Consider the following 20,744-nt stretch of genomic DNA (forward strand, 5'->3'; position numbering starts at 1 on the left):
AGCGCCGACGTCCTGCATTTGAGCATTATCTTTCAAGCCCCCCACAGTGGAGAGTGTCGAGGGACGTGATGGAGTGGCCCCCGGCATAGGCGGCCCGCTTCTACCAGTGTACAGAGTCGTGTTTTTCAGCATGGCTAATAGACGCATTGATAGTACCACCTGGAGCATCTATCACCCCTATGGTCTGGCCGAGGGCCACATGGGGAACTAGAGCTCACCATCCAGACCAGCGGCAAAACGTACCTGCATGCCTCACAGTCTCTCTTCCTCACCTGCAGCATCCACACTGAAGAGATGCCTATTCGGTCAGTCACAGGTTTCCCCATGAGCCTACATCTTGCATCCTGGAATGTGAACAGTCTCCACTACAGTGGGGCACATGGCTCGAGGAAGCTGATTGTCCGGCAGGAGCTCCAGCTTGCCCTCGCCGGACGGATAGACATCTTGCTACTGCAGGAGCATAAGCTCACCCTCACCCAAGCTCAACGGGTTGGGAAGGTACTTCCAGGCAGCTCGCATACTTACTGGGAGCAAGCCATAGGTGCCCACGGCAGGAGCGGAGGCATATGCACCTCTATTGGCCCGAGTCTCACCACTTGTGTACGAGACCACAGGACGATAGTGGCAGGAAGGGCTCTATGGATCAGACTGGATATTGGGGACTCATGTATTCGATTCCTCAATGTCTATGCCCCTACGGAGGTTAGGGCACGCAACAGCTTCTAGGTGGAGATTATAGATGGACTCCCAGAGGTGGACTCCTGGATTGTTGGAGGAGATTTCAACAATCTGGAGGCTTTGGAGGACCAGCAAGGCAGAGGAAGAAACTACCAGGGCATGGCTGGGGAGGAACAGGAGACATAGGAGGTCTTTTTGCTTGCAATCGGAGCACGGGATGCCTGGAAAGACCCTGCCTTCCACAAGAGGGAGAGGTCGTTGGACTTTTCCTGGGGATACAAGCGGCTAGGTGGAGCCTTGCTGGAGCGGTTGGACAGGTTTTATGTGGGAGAGTGGGGAGGTTCTCGTGGAGGCCAAATTGAGCAATTGACAGGCACAACATTATCCGATCACTGCCCGGTTCTACTGGCACTTGATCCCCCAGCATCCGCCCTAGATACATGATCCTGTCGGATCCCTGACTCGATCTATAGGAGGGAGGAGGTATCGAGCCAGATAGAGCAGATCTGGACCAGAGAGTGGGTCAGGAGGGACAGGATAGCAGAGGAGGTTGCAGAGGTCCTAGGCGAGTCAAGCAGAATTTGCCAAGAGGCAGCCCTACAGGCCAGGCAGTAGTGCTAGGAGGAGGAGAGAGCACTCCAGCGGGACCTGGCAGCTATGCAGAGATTGTTGCAGGAGGCACCAAGGGACCCCACCCTCCATGCACAGGAGGTGCGCGCACGTGCAGCCTAGCCTAGAGGACAGGCACTCGGAGTTCTCTTTTCGCACTTCAGCAGCCTTTTGGGCGCAGAAGGGAGACTCGATGTGCAGGGAGTTCTTCCAGGTGTACCAACCGCGCAACGTGGGAGAGCAGATACGCAGCCTTAGGGATCAGTATGGGAGGACCCGTTCTAGCCCTGATGAGGTGATGGAGATTGCCACAGACTATTAGACGCACCTCTTCCAGCAGGAGACAGCTTCAATTAGAGGACAGAGATGTAGACAACAGGTATGGGATCACACCCCATCCCTCGTCACAGAGGAGACAGGACACACCCTCCTAGTCCCCTTCACAGAAAAGGAACTAGAGGAGGCTTTCCATACACAGGATGGGCAAAAATGCTCAGGGGAGGATGGCCTCTCTAAGACCTTCTTCACTGCCTACTGGGACGTGGTGAAGGATCCCCTATTGAGGGCTTTCCAGGAGATATTCACCTCAGGAAAGATGCCAGGGAGTCTCTCGACAGGCCTTATCAGTCTTCTCCCCAAAGGGGGAGACCGGTTAGAGCTATCCCAGTGGAGACCGATCACCTTACTATCAGTGGCTTATAAGGCTCTGGCAAAGATGATTTGTAGACGATTACGCCATGTGCTTCCAGATATCATTCATGACACACAGACAGGCTTTGTCCAGGATAGGAGCATCCTAGACAATGTATTTACATTCTTTGAGGCGACAGAGTGGGCCTAGCACAGTGGGCAAAGACTGGCAGTACTACTCTTGGACTTCGCAAAAGCCTATGACAGGGTGGACTCGGATTTCCTAGAGGGTACCATGGTGAAGTTAGGATTCCCCCACCCTTGGATTCACGGGGTCTTTGGCTTGCACAGATCATCCAACAGCAGCGTTCTCATAGATGGAAGGCGAGGGGAGGAGTTCCGGCTGGAAAGATCGGTCGGACAGGGCTGTTCTTTGGCCCCATACCTGTTCCTACTCTTCGTAGAGGCAATGTCTCACTTCCTCACGTCACATATGAGCAGACTACGCTGCCTCCGACTTCCAGTGAGACAGGAGACTGAGTTGTTAGACTCAGAGTACACAGACGACACAAGACTCTATATAGAGGACGATGAGGTGATGTTGGAAAGAATGAGGCTGGCTCTTGATGTGTTCTGTGTTGCAGCGGCTGCGAAAATCAACTAGCGAAAGTCAGTTGGTTTCCTCACAGACCCGGACTCTAGCACGGAGTGGGGAGTCCACTTGGGATTTAGATGGGTGAGCAGAGGGCAGACCGTCCGATACCTAGGGTTCCACTCTTGCCCAGCAGTTTCTTCTTGTTCTAGATTCTATTAGGAGAAAACTGACCTACTAGAGCACAGTTCGCCTCTCACTAGCCGGTCGATCCCTGGTGGTTAACCAAATCCTCCTAGCAACGGCTTGGTACATCGCCTCATGTTGGTGTTTCTCCTCATCGTGCGTAGGACAGCTTTGCTGCCTGGTGCGGAATTTCCTTTGGTTAGGGTCTAATGGCTCCAGAGACTCCAGGGCCAAGGTGGCGTGGGCGACTATCATACAACATCGATCAAAGGGAGGGCTTGGGATCATAGACCCAGAATATCAAAGTATGGTGCTCTTGGGCAAGCTAGTTGTCCGCGGTTTCACACTAGGCGGGCAGACCTGGAAGGTCTTACTGCAAGAGGGCCTTCAGGATTGTAAACCGAGGCTTGGCGGGGAGTGGAGACCGTCCCTGAGATGGATCTTCACTTCAGCACAGATTACCCCGCCCAGATCACCTTTCCTGCGGAGCCTACTCCGCATGTGGCAGGGCCTCCGTAAGGCCCTAATCCAGAGCCCCCCAGGTTGCGAGGAGGAAATAGACCGTCAACCAGTGATCTGGAACCTCCAGGTCAAAGATAGGGAAGGGGCACAGATAGGTGAGCGCCCCCACATCCAGTGGGCTGGGTGGGAGGCCAGCCCAGCTCGCTCCATCAGGACATGGCGGGAGGTGTACAGGATGGCAGATGAGGAGGTGCTACAACAAGTATTAGGGTGCACGAGAGGAGTGGAGTTGAGAAGAGAGATAGACGCAGCAATACCTCTGGAGTGGCTTGCACTCCCGATACGAGAACCGATAGAGGCCGGGGAGGTATGGGCAGCCAGGTTCTCTCCAGCAGGCATCCCTCTTCAGGTGGCAGGTAGAGTGGGTGGCGCCCCCCAAGGGACCTTTTTTGCCGTTCAGGAGGGGGGGCATCTGGCCCTTGACAGAGGGCAACAGGATGAGGGGATTGCCACCCTTTCATGGAGGAGGATTCGAGTGGTGGGTCTTCAGGGGAAGACTTGGCGACTGGACCCCTATGTTTTCTGCATGGAGCTCAAGGAGTGGCGCCTTTGGATCTAGGAGGGTAGACCACTTCATGAGCTGGAGCGGGATCCAGGAGAGTGGCTATGGACGGCCTCTACGGTTGCCAAAAAGCCACCCAGGTTCCTAGAATACACTGCCAGGATTGGCAGATATGTACTGATGCAGAAGGATATGGACTGGGCGCCGTCACACAGCAGGCACTGGGCGGAGCACAGCATCACAAAGCCCTTCCGACGGACCTTCTGGCGCCGCCTATGGGATAGCTGGAGGCCGAAGAGGGTGTCGTATTTTTTATGGCTGGTGGCACATGGAGGTTTGGTGGTGGGAAGCTTGCCAAGATGCAGAAGGAGGGAGGTTGTAAGCGTTGCACACAGCAGCCTCTAGAAACCCCAAAACACTGCCTTTGGTCTTGTGAGAAGGCGCATCTTGTGTGGAGAGGAGCATGCCGTATCCTTCGACGTATAGCCCCCAGCCTCGGGTGTATTTCATGGGGAGCTTTCTGTTGGCAGGCAGTTAGCCAGGGCCGTTACCTTCTGTATGAGGCTGGGATGCAGGACAGGATTTTCATGATCGAGGCAGGGTCATGCGCAGTGGTTGGTTTGGAGGCTTTACCCATCCGCCAGGTACTGGAGCCCACAGCAGACCACTCAGAGATATGGGAGATCATAGGGAGTCTTACTGGATGGCATATCTGGAGGGCGCAATGCTAGGTGGCTTTCGGCGAAGAGAGACTTTCAGCACTTGCGACCTTAGCAGAGCTATGGACCTCCATCATTCACTCCCTCCGCGGCCGATGGGAGCAGGTGCAGGGCAAGTCCACGGCTCGTCAGGAGCTCCGTGGTCACTTCATGCGTACCTGGGGTGCCCAGGGCCTATTCTTTGTGATGCAGGCAGGCAGTCCCGTTTGGCGATCTACCCCTCCCCCATGGCTCCTTGCCCCCGTGCCCTCTAGACCCCCTTGAGAGGCTTGTATACATGATGTAGTGGTGACTTTGCATCAGCTCCAGTTTTTTCTGTTGAGCATGAGCACTCTGTTGTAATCAATTTTTTTTAGTAATATAATCAGCCACATTTTACTTGCAAAAAAAAAAGGAGCTGGAGCCAACTTGCCAGGGGTGCTGATACCGATATTACTGTATGCAGATGATATTGTTCTCATTTCAGATTCACCAGAGGGTTTGCAATGCCATCTAGATGCTTTGCACATCTTTTGTAGAGATAAAGACCTTGCAGTGAACCTTGGGAAGACCAAAACCATGGTTTTCAATACTTCAGCAGTGTGGGCGACTAGATCTATATACCAATTCACATTTGGGGCAGACATACTAGAGCATGTGCGGGAATATGTCTATTTGGGAGTTACTTTCTCTAGCCCATGTTTTTCGTTGAGAGGGGTGTCAGAGGCACGTCTGGCACGTGGATACGCAGCACTAGGGGCACTTGAGACTCAATGTGCCCACATACAGTTCTAGGAGCCCCGCACCAAACTTTGGTTGTTTGACACCCTAGTCACACCTACATTACTATATGGAGCAAAGGTATGGGGTTGCAGCTTGTACCATAGGCGCCTTAGCACACTCACTGATCAGATTGGAGTAGAGAGCGATTATTATGATGGCTGGGATAGCATGGAAAGGCCATTGATCATGATGATAGCACGCATGATTAGGAGTAAGCCCTCCACTCCACACCCCATTTTCAGAGCAGAGCTAGGAGCAACACCCATAGTCATGGAGGCACTCTTCAGGGCAGTGACCTTTTGGCACAGACTATGGGAACTTCCACGCCATAGATACTCTAGATTGGCACTAACTTCATCTAGACAACTAGCAACAGGAGGCCAGAAGAACTACTGGTTTTCACAAATGGCTATTCGGATAAGCCTACATGGTTTGGATATTGACCGTCTTCCACCTTTGGATTCTAGCCTTGACTGCCCTACACTTTCTCTCAGCCGATCAGAGTTGAACCAACTGATCAGAGCTGATATCCTAAGGATTGAGATGGCAAGGACATGGATCCACCTACCACTCCCTCTAGGATCGAGGATGGAGTTCTACAGGAGTCATTTCTTGTGCCTCTCTTATGATGGTTTCACTATTCGGCCAGCATATATGGACACCCATCTCTCCCAAAGCGTATGGATTGCTATCGGACAGATTCGCACCTCCTCACATAGGCTCCAGATGGAGATAGGCAGATGGACAAATACCCTTGCAAAGGATAGGACTTGCAAGCTTTGTGGTCGAGAGCCTGAGATGAAGGAGTACTACTTATGAAGATGCACAGTATACTATGATATACGAGGACGGTACCACTGCCTCTTCCGGAATGGATTTGGACCCCTTCGTCGCGTCATGGAGTACGAGGACCAAAGATGTAGGTCTCTTCCTCATGGAGCTCGAGAGGCGCCAAACTGCACTACTGCGAAACAAGAGGCCAGCTCATCCAGAGGGACACACATAAAGAGCAGTGACAGACTTCTTCTACAGAGCCAACCCTACTGACACTATCAGCCTAGCAGAGACAAAGCCATCCCACCAGACACCTTACAGGCCACACCATGGAGTCGCATTGGATAGAGCCATTTCCCTTCGTCAAGAACGACGACCCCGTCTACCAGGACCACGTCCAAGGAGGCCACACCACAGTCGGATTAGAGCCATTATCACGAGACACCGCAGACTCACTACCAGGCATATCAATGAAGCAACTAGGGACCGCATCATAGCTGAGATCATGTGCAGATCTTGAGACCAGCTACAGCCCATAGTCTCCACCACACTTTTGTACATGGCTAAATCAGATCTGTTTCTCCTTTCCTTTTCTTTTCTTTTCTATCGATGGAACAACACTACACACGGTTCAACCCTAGTATAGCCCCATCGTATAGTTATTTTCAGTATTGTTTCATAGGCCACCCACTTACTTGTAATGTTATCTTTACCTTACTGATGAGATGACATTAGACATGGATGTACTCTGGATTTTGTCTCATAGGCCGCATTGGCCTTATGTAGACGTTAATATATCTTTCTCTCTCTCTCTCTCTCTCTCACACACACACACACACACACACACACAAAAGAATGAAGAGCATGTTTGTGCATCCACCCTAAACTTTGCTTTGTTCTTTGAAGTTTGGTGTATTACATATACACTCCCATCTATCTTCTAGTAGCACATTGCACATGTTGTGCGTGAGGTTTTTCCTTGGCATCCTCATGTATTCATCCTATTAACTCAAGTGACATTGCTATTTTAGCTCTAAACATGTATTCTATTATCAATAATCCAAAATAACCAAGTTTTGGTTTTTTTTTTCATACTAATATCGTACCGTACCTTGTAAAATCATAAGATACCAATTAGTACCGTATTTTATCATACCGTACCACATCGTACCTGACAACCCTGGCAGGCGGCGTGGGGGAGAGGGGGGGGGGGGTGGACTGGTGATGGCGGGAGTTTTTTCTTGTCTTTATCTAAAACTTCTTCTAGAATGATGTTTCCAAGAAAGTCTTTGTCAATAGGGGTATGATTTTTGATGAAAAATCAGAATTATCCCTTGCTGGTTTTGATACATATCAGGATCTTAAACTTGTTCTAGAATGATGTTTCCAAGAAAATCTTTGTCAATAGGGATGTGATTTTTTATGAAAATTTGGAATTATCCCTTGCTGGTTTTGATACATATCAAGCTATCATGAAAGGATTGTTGTGCATTTCTTTTGGTGATACAACTGGAGTTACAATAAATGAACAAAATGTTCAACCAACTGCTCCATTGAGCAATGCAGAAATTCAGCCTATGACTAATCTGAATATTCAGCAAGATGTTGAATTTGAGGTTCAGCAAGACATAATCAGGAAGCTAGACAGATGCCTAGATGGTACTTGCAGACTATGAAAGATAGTCATTTGGATACTCCTATTGTTGGTCATACTAGAAGACAAGCCCGTCTACATGATCATGCTAGTACAATGGAATTTGTTATAGCAACACACACAATTGATGATGAGGAGGCTAATTGTTTTGAGGATGCGCAACATAGTATGCATTGGATGGCAGCAATGCAAGCTGAATTTGATTCTATCATAAAGAATCAAACATGAAATTTAGTGACATTGCTTATTGGGAAGAAAGTCATTGGCACAAAGTGGGTCTATAAGCTGAAAAGAAATGCAGATGGATCCATTGACAAGTATAAGCCAGGCTTGTGGCTAAAGGCTATGCACAAAACAAAGGCATACTATGAAGAGACATTTGCTTCTACATCCCATGCAACTACCATTCAGTCTATGGTTGCTTTGGCTGCCCATCATGGTTGAACCAACTTGATATTAAGATTGCATTTTTATATGAGGAACTTCGTGAAGAAGTGTATGTACAACATCCCATTGGTTTTGCAATTGAGGGATCCTAACACTTGGTATGCAAGTTGAAAAAAACTTTGTATGGTTTGAAGCAAGTTCCCCGATCTTGGTATGCAAAAATTGATGCTTTTTTACTCAGCCAAGGGTTCATTAATAGTTCATCAGAGTCTACTCTTTACGTATGTAAAAAGGGGGAATCCTTGCAGGTCATATGTCTTTATGTAGATGATCTTCTGCTCACATGGACACAAGCTGATTGGATTTCAGCATTCAAACAAAGTTTGCAGCAAACTTTTGAGATGTTAGACTTAGGGCCTTTGCACTACTCTTTGGGCATTCAATTCATTCATGATGCTAGAGACATTGGATTGTCACAATCCAGATATATTGGTAGACTTCTTGAGAGATTTGGCTTACAGGACTAAAGCCAGTTTGCAGAGCAATGGAGTCTGGACTCAAGCAATCCCTGCATGATGACAGTGATTTGTTTGGCATTCCTACGTATGCTCCAGCAGTTGGATGTCTCATTTATTTATGCAACACAAGGCCAAATATTTAGTTTGCATTTTCAGCCCTGAGCAAATATATGCACAGCCTACGTATGTCACATTGGCAAGCTGTGAAGCGTGTTTTTTGTTACTTGCAAGAGACTAGGACTCTTGGATTGCTTTATGCCAAGGGGGAACCACTGCAACTACATACTTACAGTGATTCAAATTGGGTTGGTGATTTTGATTGACGTCACTCTACAAGTGGAAATTGTTTCTTTCTTGGCTCATATTGCATCTCTTGGCTTAGCAAGAAACAATCCTCTATTGCCAAATCATATTGTGAAGCTAATACAAGGCATCTTTCACTAACACAGTTGAATATATATGGCTGAGACGTTTCTTGGCTAATCTTGATGTATCTATCACGGAGCCTACTCCTTTGTCAGTGATCCTGGATAGGACACTGGGGCACTTTTTACTCTCCTTATGAGAGGTGTTTTCCCCCGGTTATATTCTTATTTGTTTTATGTGCTTATGTTACACAGTTTCGGCACTTATCCTGTTTTACACCTTTCAGGTGTGAAGGCACATTAACAACCTTAAGGTTTAAGGGTTGTACTTTGTACTTTCACATTACTCTTTGATTATTGTATTGGGAGTCGTGTCTTCACTCTCACACTCTCTTCACTGTCAACCATGTACTCTCAGCTGAGCTTCGATCTATGTCCCCTCTCTCTCACAAATGCCTTTTGGCTTCATCAATATTTACTGCATGTCTATGATTCTGCTTAAAGGCCAGAAGGCCTGTTGCAAATACTTCATATCATTAATTCAAACTTCTTCACAAAGAAACAAAAGATAAGGACTGGGATGAAGAAATAAGGATGAGAATGATGAAGTTGAGAAGGAAGAGGAAGAAGAAGAAGGACAAGGATGAGGACAAGGACAAGGAGGAGAAGAACAGGTGGAGGAAGAGGAATTGGAAGTACAAGATTTCTGAGATTTTTATTTGCCTACCTCCACTTTCCACAAAGGCATCTACTTGTCTGTTAACAAAAGAATTCCAGCCTAATCCTCAACCCAGCCCCAGTCTAATCTTCACAACCTGAAAATGAGTTCCTCATATCAAATCTAACATTCTCTCCAGCTTACAAACCTCTATAACCTGAAGAATTTGCCCATTTTGAATGTAACACTCTCTTGTAGACAGCTCTACATGCTGTGCAGCAAGGTTACAAACCATCAATACTGGTTGTATCAGCCTGCAAAGTTTTACATTCAAACGTTTCTGTAGATTTTAGTGGTCATCTGACCTTACTGATCAATAATAACAAGAATGAAGGATAAGTTCACAGAATACATTTTCGAATAAAGCCATTCAGAAGCACAGCAGCTCCTCTTCCATTATCAATTCTCTGCTTTTAAAACATCATCTTTGTGGAAACAAGGAGGCCAATCAAGCTAGAGTCTTTGCACATTTCGACCTTATTTTTTAAACATGACTGAACTTCCTAAACAGCCCAGTATTAGAAACACACCAGTAGTTTCATGCCCATCTGTTCATAGTCTCTTCTTTGAGCATTGTCAAACGATTCACTTGGGTTGAGTGGAGTGCCCTCAGCAGAGAGTCTTTTAAGTTTCATTTTGAGGTCTGAAATTTTATCCTGTCAAGGTAAACACCCATATCACGAACCAAGCCTGGTCATTCTTTATGAGGGCTGCATAACTTCTATGTTCAAACGATACCTTTAGTACACATATCTGTTGGCTGCGACCCTTCCAATCTCCACCCTCCTCAAGAACCTGTTGCATGAAAAATCATATCCAGTAAATTTGCAGTAAACTTCAGGAAGAATAGAATATGCAGTAAACTTCAGAAAGAATCAAATATGCAGTAAATTTCTGGAAGAATCTAATCTGAACACAAAAATGTGCATTATGAGATCACCATGCCCAATCTCAAATATGGAATCTCATTCAGTGGTGGTCATTTGCACTTTAATAACTAGAATATCAAGTCACTCCACCAATTATATATCAACTATAACCATGAGCGTATTGAACCAGCAAAAATGCTACTAGTATTCTTTTATGCTAGGTAACACTAATTTTTGTTACCTGGGTGACACTACCTACAAGTTACCTGATCATGATGAAAATAAGTAATGCTAATTGTAAGTTACTCAAGTAACACTAGCTGCAAATTACTCCTAGAAATAAGTGATAAAGGTAAGTAACCTTAGACTCCCCATTCTGAGATTCCAGATATCGTTAACCCCACTCAGATCTGAATTTTCTGGAGAACATAGGCCCTTGGACAAGTATCTTCACCCGATTCTATTGCTTCTTGACTTTCAGAAGGCATATGAATATATTAGGAGTTTTTGAAGGATACTCTGCCGAGCATGGGATTTCTGAGTGTTTAATTATATGGCAGCACTTTACTAGTCAGTTCAGAGTATGTCCTAGTGAGTCAGGATATAGGAGAGTGTCTCAGCATCCAGATTCCAGAGATCAGTAAGAAAAGGTTGTCCTCTTGGTCTCTTCTTGTTTTTTTCTGTAACAGAAGCTATGAGTTTGTTTTCTGAGAGACAGTTCTACAGGCATTCAAGAGATTAGCCTACCCATCCGGGATTCTGATGTAGATGTAGAGCTCGCTCATGACACAGTTGCATACTTAAAGAGGGGGATGAGAAAAATTTCAGAGACTTTGTGGAAACAATGGAAATTTTATGGTGAGCATCGATGAGAACACTTATGGAAAGCATCAATGATCAAGTGCTCTCTTCAATTGGCACAAGTCTTATGGCTTTTGGTTATGCAACAGTTAAGAGAGTGGATTTGAGACCTCATGTGAGGACTTCACTGTGGTTCCCCCACAAACCACAGAGATACCTTAGATGCCACGTGGATATTGACATCATTTCAGAGTAGAAATTGGCATGACTACTCCTCAACATTGCAGAAAAGCTCCTTCACTGGAGCATAGCAAGATTTTCTATAGCAAAGAAAGCTGGTAGGCCAATCAAGTTTTCCTTGCAACCATGTGGTACACTCCTTGTTGGGCCCAATCCAGGCCATGCAATCACCACAGGTGAAGCAGCTTATCAAGAACTTTGTTTGATCAAGAGAAGATGGGAACCCAACCAACGCAATGGCTGAGATTATTGATCCAGATAGCCAGAGTAGAGCTGTCTTAGAAGCTCCTGTTAGGAGCCTTCTTCCAAGTGAGGAACCTTGGAAGAAGATTCTGCTGTGGAGATTAGAGGCCATCATGCCTGCTCTCAAGGGACCTGGGCAGCTAGTATTCATTGTAGTTTGAAGTATATCAGGGCTATAAATCTTGGGAGAAATCTTGAGGTGGGGTTTGCTACTACCATTATCTGAGCCTTAAGATCAACCGAGTATGTCTTTGTGGCAGAGCCGGTTAGGGCACATGAGTCAAACTGGAATGAAAGTGCTTTCTCGTTTGGGTTATTTACCATGTTTGAGGTATGTTGATTTTGATCATTGTGATCATTGCATATTTGGTAAGCATGCTCAAACATCACATAAAAAGTCTCTTTCATTAAAATCTTTACCCTTAGAGTTGATATATTCAAATATATGTAAGATGCCAAACTTGTCTTTAGAGAGAGAAATATTTTATCACATTTGTTGATAATGCCACACACAAAGTATACAACTTTTGCTTTTGACGCCTCCTACATTCTCAGGATCCTTGACCTCTTACCATGAAATAACCTTGCACATTTGATTAATAACTTAATCAAATGCTATCAACAAGATTAAAGTATCTCAAGATTTCAGTTGTTGTCCGCAGCTGATCTTTACATTGTCATCAAATTCCTCTTCTTCTTGATGGTCATCAGCTTTAAGAGACCTAGAATGACCGACATTTTATTCTAAACCAACATTATCAGCTTGCTGTCCATGCTGTGTGCCTTATTCAAGATCAAGCATTGCATTTTTCCCAATAGTTTATGAATTTTGAGATTGAGAGGCATCATCCTTGCTTGATCCCATCTCACTATCTAAAGACATTTTTGTTGTAATGCTCAATTGAATACAATTTCAGCACTAGAGCAAAGCTTCTAACCTACATTCTTATTGTAATGCTTAGTTGAATACCATTTCAGCACTAGAGCAAAGCTTCTAACCTTTGATCACGTGCCTTGGATCCATCAATTCAAAAAAATTGATGGTGTCCCAACAATGGGAAAATGCACACTTTACAACTTTAATCTTGAACATTGGATTGGCGCCCCTTGTGGTATTTCATTATCTTATATTGCAAATGGAAGGAGTACAACTAAGATCCTCTGATCTCCTCCACTGATCCAAGTGCCTCTTGCTGTCAAAATTGACCAGCAAGCCTCCAAACCAATTTACGCTTTGGTTTGCTTAGGGATTGGTCTTCGCCCCGCTCCTCAAAAGACAAATTTAGCCCCAAATCTAGTATTGACTAGCTGGCCTTTTGAATCTCCTTGAAATTCCTAAATTTTAGCTACCGGAATTCAAGTCCTAGGCCCCCAATTTTGAGCATGCATCTCGAGAAAGCTGTCAAAACCCTAATTTCTGCTGTAAATTAGGGTTTACAGCAGAGATTGACTAAAATCTCTTCCTCTGATGGCTCAAACTACTAGAAAATGCTGAGGTAACTTGAGAGAAGGCTAGGGGATAAGAGAGAATGCTGTAGAGAGAGAAATTTCAGAGTTTCATCACAAGAAACATTGAAAAGCTACTGCTATCATGCTCAAACAGCCATGAAAGCTGTCAACTATCGCTTACAACCACCAGAAAGATTATTGCCTCCTCCTATATGCTATCATTTGCACCAAAAGAACCTTGGGCTACTGCCAGTTGCTCCTAGAGGGCTCCAAACTACTGTCACATGCACTAGGACTGATCCCTAGTGACTGCAAATCACATCACCAGCCTCTCCTTGCTCTTTAACAGTCTCCTCTCTCACAATGGTTGGAATAGAATCCACCACCAACCCCTAAAAACGTTTTTTCCACTTACATGGGAAAGTTTTGCCAAGTTTTAGCATTATCTCGATTTTTTAATTAATTTTTAAAATATTAATTTTAAAAATTAATTTAATAATCACTCTCGTACTCAAAAATTTAATTTCACCTGTCACTAATTAAACTAGCAAGGCCAATTTGTCTTTCAAGTATCGTTAAGCAATTATTGATCTTTAGACCGGCATTAATTAATTAATTAATCTCTAGTCTCCAATATCACCACACTGACATTAGTAACCACCTAGTACCTGTTAGGTATAACTTATTACAACTTTTTTCTTTGACACCTACTGCATCCTCGGGATTCTTGGCTTGCTATCATGAAATAACTATTGTATACATCACATGTGCTAACAACCTTGCACATTTGATTAATTACTTAATCAAATGTTATCGGCAAGATTAAAGCATCTCAAAATTTCACATCTCCATGGCAATGGTACTTTCATATTAGTCTTTTATCATATTGCAGACTTAGTTCTTTTATGTGAAAGAAAAAGAAGATTTCAACCCTATCTCTTTGTGTGCTCAAGTTTCCATTGTTTTTGTGTATGTATGCTCTTGGGTGCTTCACCTGTCTCCCCTCTTGTTTTTTTCCATGGTATCAAAGCCTTACCACGGCTACGCAGAGCTCAATTGAAGGATGAGGTGAAGGCATTGGAGCACATAAGAAAGAAAGCAAGCAACAGGTAAAAAGCTCTTCCACCTTGCTCAATTTGCCTTATGTTATGGCCGCAAAAGACTCCTGAGGCTGAGAGAGCTGCAATCTCTGATTATAGTGAAACTTGGTGAGCAAAAAGAACAGTGTACATATTGCAAATTAGCCCTAACGAGCGTTTCTCATAGTGATTTTTAGCATTTGAGATCATTTTAACCTCCGTTCGAGCCCTGCAAGTGGTCTCGATAGCAATTTTTGAATATACTGCAATTTCGGATGCGTCCGCCGTTTACAGGTGCACAAGTTACAAATTTCGAATCTATCAGGTTTCACATGTTTGCTGGGTTGCATACACAATAGGCATTTGCATACAGATTGCAAAAAGTAATTATTGTTGTGCAGTCAGTGGAAAAGGCTACGTGTTTAGTTGTGGTGCACCTAGTATCAGCTAGCTTGCAAATTGCAAGTTTTTACAAGGTTTTCTATTTTGTCAAAATATCTGACAACTTCAACCAGATTGTCAATGAGAAGCTTAATAAGAACAATTATCCTGCATGGAAGCTCAGGAAGATAAATTTCTTGAAGGGCAAAGATCTTTAGAATTACATTGAAGGAGACATGGCTGTAGCACCTAAAGTTCCTACACAAAATGCTACTACAAGACAATTAAAGGCTAAGAAAAATTGGGATCAGACACAAAGTAAAGTCATATATTGGTTGTCTATCTGTGTCACAGATAGTATGATGGGCTATTTACATAAATCTGTAATCCCTGCTATTGCATGGAAAAATTTGGCAAGGGTGTTCTAAGTAAATACAAAGGCAGTGCACCCGCCCACATATTCGTCGTGCCCCCGCCAGCCTGTTCGTTGTGCCCCGGCCCGCCCCGTCCCGTCGCTTCGTCATGCTCCGCCCGTACAGCGCCTTTGCCAGCGACTCCCTCCCTCGCCATCGATAGCCACCAACGCCCATCCTTCTCGCCTTCGCTAGGGCCCTTCGCCAGCTCCCTACGCGCCGCCCTGCACCCCCCCCCCCCCCCCCCCCGCACCTGCCTTGCCCCCTCCACTTGCACCTACCTGCCCCCCCCTCCCACCGCCTATCTTTTTCCCTGCCGCCCGCATGCTATCTTGCTGGGAGGCCTGGCCCGCTATCAGGCTACAACACCACCGCCATCGAAAACAAAAACCCCCCCCCTTCACCATCGACACCCCCTCTTCCCCCTCCAGTTGCTCCCTCCCCCTGTAGCAACTCCCCATCCAGTAGCACAACAGCGTGATAGGTAGGTTCTCCCAGAAGGAACGCGCAATGGAAACCTATGGTCAGATGCCGGTGCACTCACCGAGTACCCCCCAATCGAACACCTTGCGCATAGTCCTCTCTGAGGAGCAGCTCTTAGCCGTCCGAGCTAAAGAGCTGGAGCTAATGGAAACAACGATTTATGGTCAGGTAGTAGGACATTCCCCAGCCAGGGCCCAGCTTTGGAACTGGCTTTACTCCGCGCTGCGCATCGACACAGCGCAGATCATGGAGGCGGTCCCATTGGGCCAAGGGATCTTCATGGTCCGCCTCAGCTCGACAGACGCAGCTCGCGAGCTACTCGCCAGTTCACCATATGCATCCACGAAGGGGGTCATATACATGGTCCCTTGGTACAATAGCTTTACTATGGACGCATTTGCACTCCACAACACGTTTCTATGGCACCCAGTCACCCTTCTTTTCCCCGGCCTGGCGATTGAGTATCGCCAATTGGTGGAAGAATTTGGGCGGTTCTTCGGCACTGTCCTTCGCAGATGCAGTGACAGCTACAGGGGTCCCAAAGGTACGAGTAGCAGTGAAAGAGGTCAACAATATCCCACAATTCCTAGAGATTGAGGCAGGCGGGCATTCCTTTAGGCAGCAAGTCATTGTGACTGGGCAACCACTGCAGTGCCTGCGCTGCCACGACTTTGGGCATCATGCAACAGTTTGTACGCGTTTCAAAGTCAAGGCGGCTCCACCCACAAGTCCGCAGGTGGATGCTGACGGTTTCACATGGGTCCAGAGACGACAAAGAGGGAGACGGCAAGGGGGGGTGCAGCCAACTTCTCAGACCCAGCCTCGTCAGCAGGGTGTTGGCGGGCAAGCGGTCCCCTCTCGGCAGAGCACTCCACAGCCCCCCCCTGTCCGTCCCACCCGACAGGACCGCAGCCCCCCACATTCTCCACATGCACCATAGACTGCCTCGCCTGAGTTCCCACAGGCCCCTCACCGACCCTCCCCCCCCCCCCCCAACATCCCATGCCCCCCCTCCCTTCACTGACCTTGGCCCACAGGCCCCCCTTGCCAGGGCCACCCCCCCCCCCCCCAACACCCGCCATGTATCTCCAGCCATCCCACCATATCTCGATCCTCCTCACCCCCATCACCCCCCCTACCGAGCACTTCCCCTAATCCGTACCCAGGTCAGGTGAGCCCCCCCAGACCCACCCGCCCTCCTCCCACAGGAGGTGATGAGCCACACACGCCTATCTCCTCTGCACACCAGCAGTCTCCCCCTGTCCACACAGCCACTAGCTCATGTGCCCCTGCCACCCGCCATACTTTCCCGAGACAGGCACAGCTGCTGCCATAAGAGTTCTTCCGCAGTGGCCCATGATCCTACCTGCGAGTTGTGGAGCGCAGAGAGTTCCCACTACCTCTAGAGGTGGGTCTTCGTGGTTCGTAAGTCAAGGAGGGGCAAGGTCCACCTACTAGCACCACCGAATGGACCAAACTACGCCTTTTTTCTTCAGTCATCATACTCAGAGGAGTGGACGACTACATAGATTGAGGAGTTGAAGAGTCAGGTGGCGAATCACATCTCCGAGTGGATGGGAGATGAAGGATTAGCACTGTTTGCACAACAATGGCCAGGATGCATGATGGACATTAACTGGTGGGCTGGCGCCGATGTCCCACACTTAAGCATTATCTTTGGAGTCCCCCCCACAGTGGAGAGCGTCGAGGGACTTGATCGAGTGGCCCCCAACACAGGCAGCCCGCTTCTACCAGTGTACAGAGTCACATTTTTCAACATGGCTGATAGATGCATTGATAGTACCACCTGGAGCATCTATCACCCCTATGGTCCGGCCGAGGGTCACCATGGGGAACTGGAGTTCACCATCCACACCGGCGGCAAAGCGCACTTGCATGCCTCACAGTCTCTCTTCCTCATCTGCAGTATCCACACCGAACAGATGCCTGCTCGGTCAATCACAGGTTTCCCCATGAGCTTACATCATGCATCCTAGAATGTGAACAGTCTCCACTACAGTGGGGCACGTGGCTCGAGGAAGCTAATTGTTCGGCAGGAGTTGCAGCCTGCCCTTGCTGGACGGATAGACATCTTGCTTCTGCAGGAGCACAAGCTCACCCTCGCCCAAGCTCAGTGGGTTGGGAAGGTACTTCCGGGCAGCTCGCATACTTACTGGGAGCACGCCATAGGTGCCCATGGCAGGAGCGGAGGCGTATGTACCTCTATTGGCCCGATCTCACCACTTGTGTACGAGACCACGGGACGATAGTGGCAGGAAGGGTTCTATGGATCAGATTGGATATTGGGGACACATGTATTGGAGTCCTCAATGTCTATGCCCCTACGGAGGTTAGGGCATGCAGTAGGTTCTGGGTGGAGATTGCAGCTGGACTCCTAGAGGTGGACTCCTGGATTGTTGGAGGAGATTTCAACAACCTGGAGGCTTTGGAGGACCACTAGGGCAGAGGAAGAAACTACCAAAGCATGGCTGGGGAGGAGTAGGAGGCATGGGAGGTCTTTTTGCTTGCAGTCGAAGCACATGATGCCTCGAAAGACCCTACCTTTCACAGGAGGGAAAGGTCGTTGGACTTCTCCTGGGGATACAGGCAGCTAGGTGGAGCGCTACTGAAGCAGTTGGACAGCTTTTATGTGGGAGAGTGGGGAGGCTCTCATGGAGGCCAGATTGAGCAGTTGACAGGCACCACGTTATCCAATCACTGCCCCGTTCTCCTGACACTTGATTCCCCAGCATCCGCCCTAGATACACGATCCTATCGGATCCCTGACTCGATCTATAGGAGGGTGGAGGTGTCGAGACAGATATAGCAGATTTGGACCAGAGAGTGGGTCAGGAGGGACAGGATAGCACAGAAGGTTGCAGAGATCCTAGGCGAGTCAAGCAGAATCTGCGAACAGGCAGCCGTACAGGACAGGCAGCAGTGCTTGGAGGAGGAGAGAGCACTCCGACAGGACCTTGTAGCCACACAGAGATTATTGCAGGAGGCACCAAGGGACCCCACCCTCCACGCATAGGAGGTGCGCATGCGTGCAGCCATTGCTGGCCTAGAGGACAGGCGCTCAGAGTTCTCTTTCCGCACTTTAGCAGCCTTTCGGACGCGGAAGGGGGACACGATATGCATGGAGTTCTTCCAGGTGCACTAGCCCTGCACCGCAAGAGAGCAGATACGCAGCCTTAGGGATCAGTATGGGAGGACCCATTCTAGCCCTGATGAGGCGATGGAGATTGCCGCCGACTATTACATGCGCCTCTTCCAGCAAGAGACAACTTCAGCTAGAAAACAGAGATGCAGATAGCAGGTATGGGATCACACCCCGTCCCTCGTCACAGAGGAGATAGGACATATCCTCCTAGCCCCCTTCACAGAGAAGGAACTAGAGGAGGCTTTCCATACACAGGATGGGCAGAAATGCTCGGGGGAGGATGGCCTCTCTAAGGCTTTCTTCACTACCTACTGGGATGTGGTAAAGGACCCCCTACTAAGGGCTTTCCAGGAGATCTTCACCTTAGGACAGATGCCAGGGAGTCTCTCGGCAGGCCTTATCAGTCTTCTCCCCAAAGGGGGAGAATGGTTGGAGCTCTCCCAGTGGAGACCAATCACCTTATTGTCAGTGGCCTATAAGGCGCTAGCAAAGATGATTGGTAGGCGATTACGTCATGTGCTTCCAGATATCATTCAGGACACACAAACAGGCTTTGTCCAGGATAGGACCATGCTAGACAATGTATGTTGGGGGTAAAGGCGCCTCTGTCGTGCCGCCCTGTGTATTACTACACTGACAGTACCCGCCACTGCACACTGCAGGTGGCGGGCGCCCGTCACGTCACTTTATTCTTTATTCTTTTAGTGACAGTTTGAATAAAGGAAGGCCCGGTCACACATTGTGACTGTTGGAGTTCCCATTTCTTGTCTCTCTCTTTTCTTGCTCTTGCTCTCCCGCCATAGCTCGCGTGCAAGCTTCGATCCTTCTCACCTTTCAACTGGTATCAGATCTTGGCATTCTCTTGCTCGAGCTCGACTCGGTGCTTCCCGACCTTCGCATCGACTCGCTTCACGCATTGGATCTCCATCTCGGCAGCCATATTCGATCTCCCCGAGCTCCCGTCACTCCCCGGCTTCCCGAGCACCTTCCCAACCTATTGAGGCACCTTCAAGGCATTGATACTGAGGTATTTGATCATTCTTTCAGGGTTTTATTTCAGTCTACAGGTTGCAAACAGAAAGGGCAGCCATGGCTTCAAACCCTTGAAGCTTATTCCCCTCATATTGTGCCTTACACCTATCAAGGCTCAAAGAGGCTTGTCATAGGCCTTTGATAGGCCCTTCTTGAGCCCCCCATTATCCCCTTTTCAGCCCATGTGGAGCAGCAACAAGTTCAGCACCAACAGGGCAGATTGCATCATTTTTTTCCAGGCTGTGAGCACTCATCTACTTCAGCTCCACACTTGGCCATTGCTTCTTGCTCTCTACCTTGATCAAGAGGGCTATAGACTTCATGTTTGATGTCATTCAAGCTTTGGGCATTGGTCTTGATCATTCGGGGCTGATCTCTTCAGATTTGGGACTGTCATAAACTGTCATAACAGGCTGAAAACAGGGCAGCACCATTGGCATTAGCATTTGTTGCTTATACTCCATTCCGGTTGTGCTATTTGATGCCCGTATGCGGTCTACATGATGCCTAGTGCCTTGGGAATGTATGCACATGATTATGCCATGATTTTGGCCTGAAATATTGGCTGATTTGGGACTGTTATTTACTGTTATACAGTGCTGGAAACAGGGCAGCCACACTTGGCATTGGCATTTGATGCTTATACTCTACTCCGGTTACCTTATTTGATGCCCGTATGCGGTCTACTTCCTACCCGGATGTATTGGGGATGTATGCATTTGGTTTGACCATGATTTTGGCTTGAATTCGGGGCTGAAATCTACTGTTTAGAACAGTAAATACATGCTGGAATAACAGTGGACTGAAGGTACTTTACAGGCTTTGGCACTTACCTACCGATACCGGATGTATGCTTTGAGCTTTGGCATGATGTCTCTGACATTTGGGGATGGCTTGGAGCATATGTATGAGATTATGGGATGCTTTTGAGCTTCGCATTAGCTCCGTCTTCACTGGTATTTGGACCAACTTGGC

The 20,744-nt window shown here is 47.5% G+C and overlaps 1 protein-coding gene across 1 annotated transcript in view; it reads right to left on the reverse strand.

Annotated features, from left to right (window-relative positions):
* LOC148028899 (uncharacterized) overlaps nucleotides 1-20,744 on the reverse strand; it is a 138,987-nt gene that overhangs the window by 69,469 nt on the left and 48,774 nt on the right. The window contains exons 7-8 of the mRNA XM_087688631.1: nucleotides 10,355-10,411; nucleotides 10,147-10,272 (exon numbers count right to left, since the gene is read on the reverse strand). Coding sequence (XP_087544757.1) covers nucleotides 10,147-10,272; nucleotides 10,355-10,411 — 183 coding nt within the window. The remainder of the gene's footprint in view (nucleotides 1-10,146; nucleotides 10,273-10,354; nucleotides 10,412-20,744) is intronic.

The sequence above is a fragment of the Lygodium microphyllum genome, chromosome 11, assembly GCF_053477565.2.
Source record: "Lygodium microphyllum isolate KBCC chromosome 11, Lygodium_microphyllum_v1.1.10, whole genome shotgun sequence".
NCBI classification, from domain to species: Eukaryota; Viridiplantae; Streptophyta; class Polypodiopsida; order Schizaeales; family Lygodiaceae; genus Lygodium; species Lygodium microphyllum.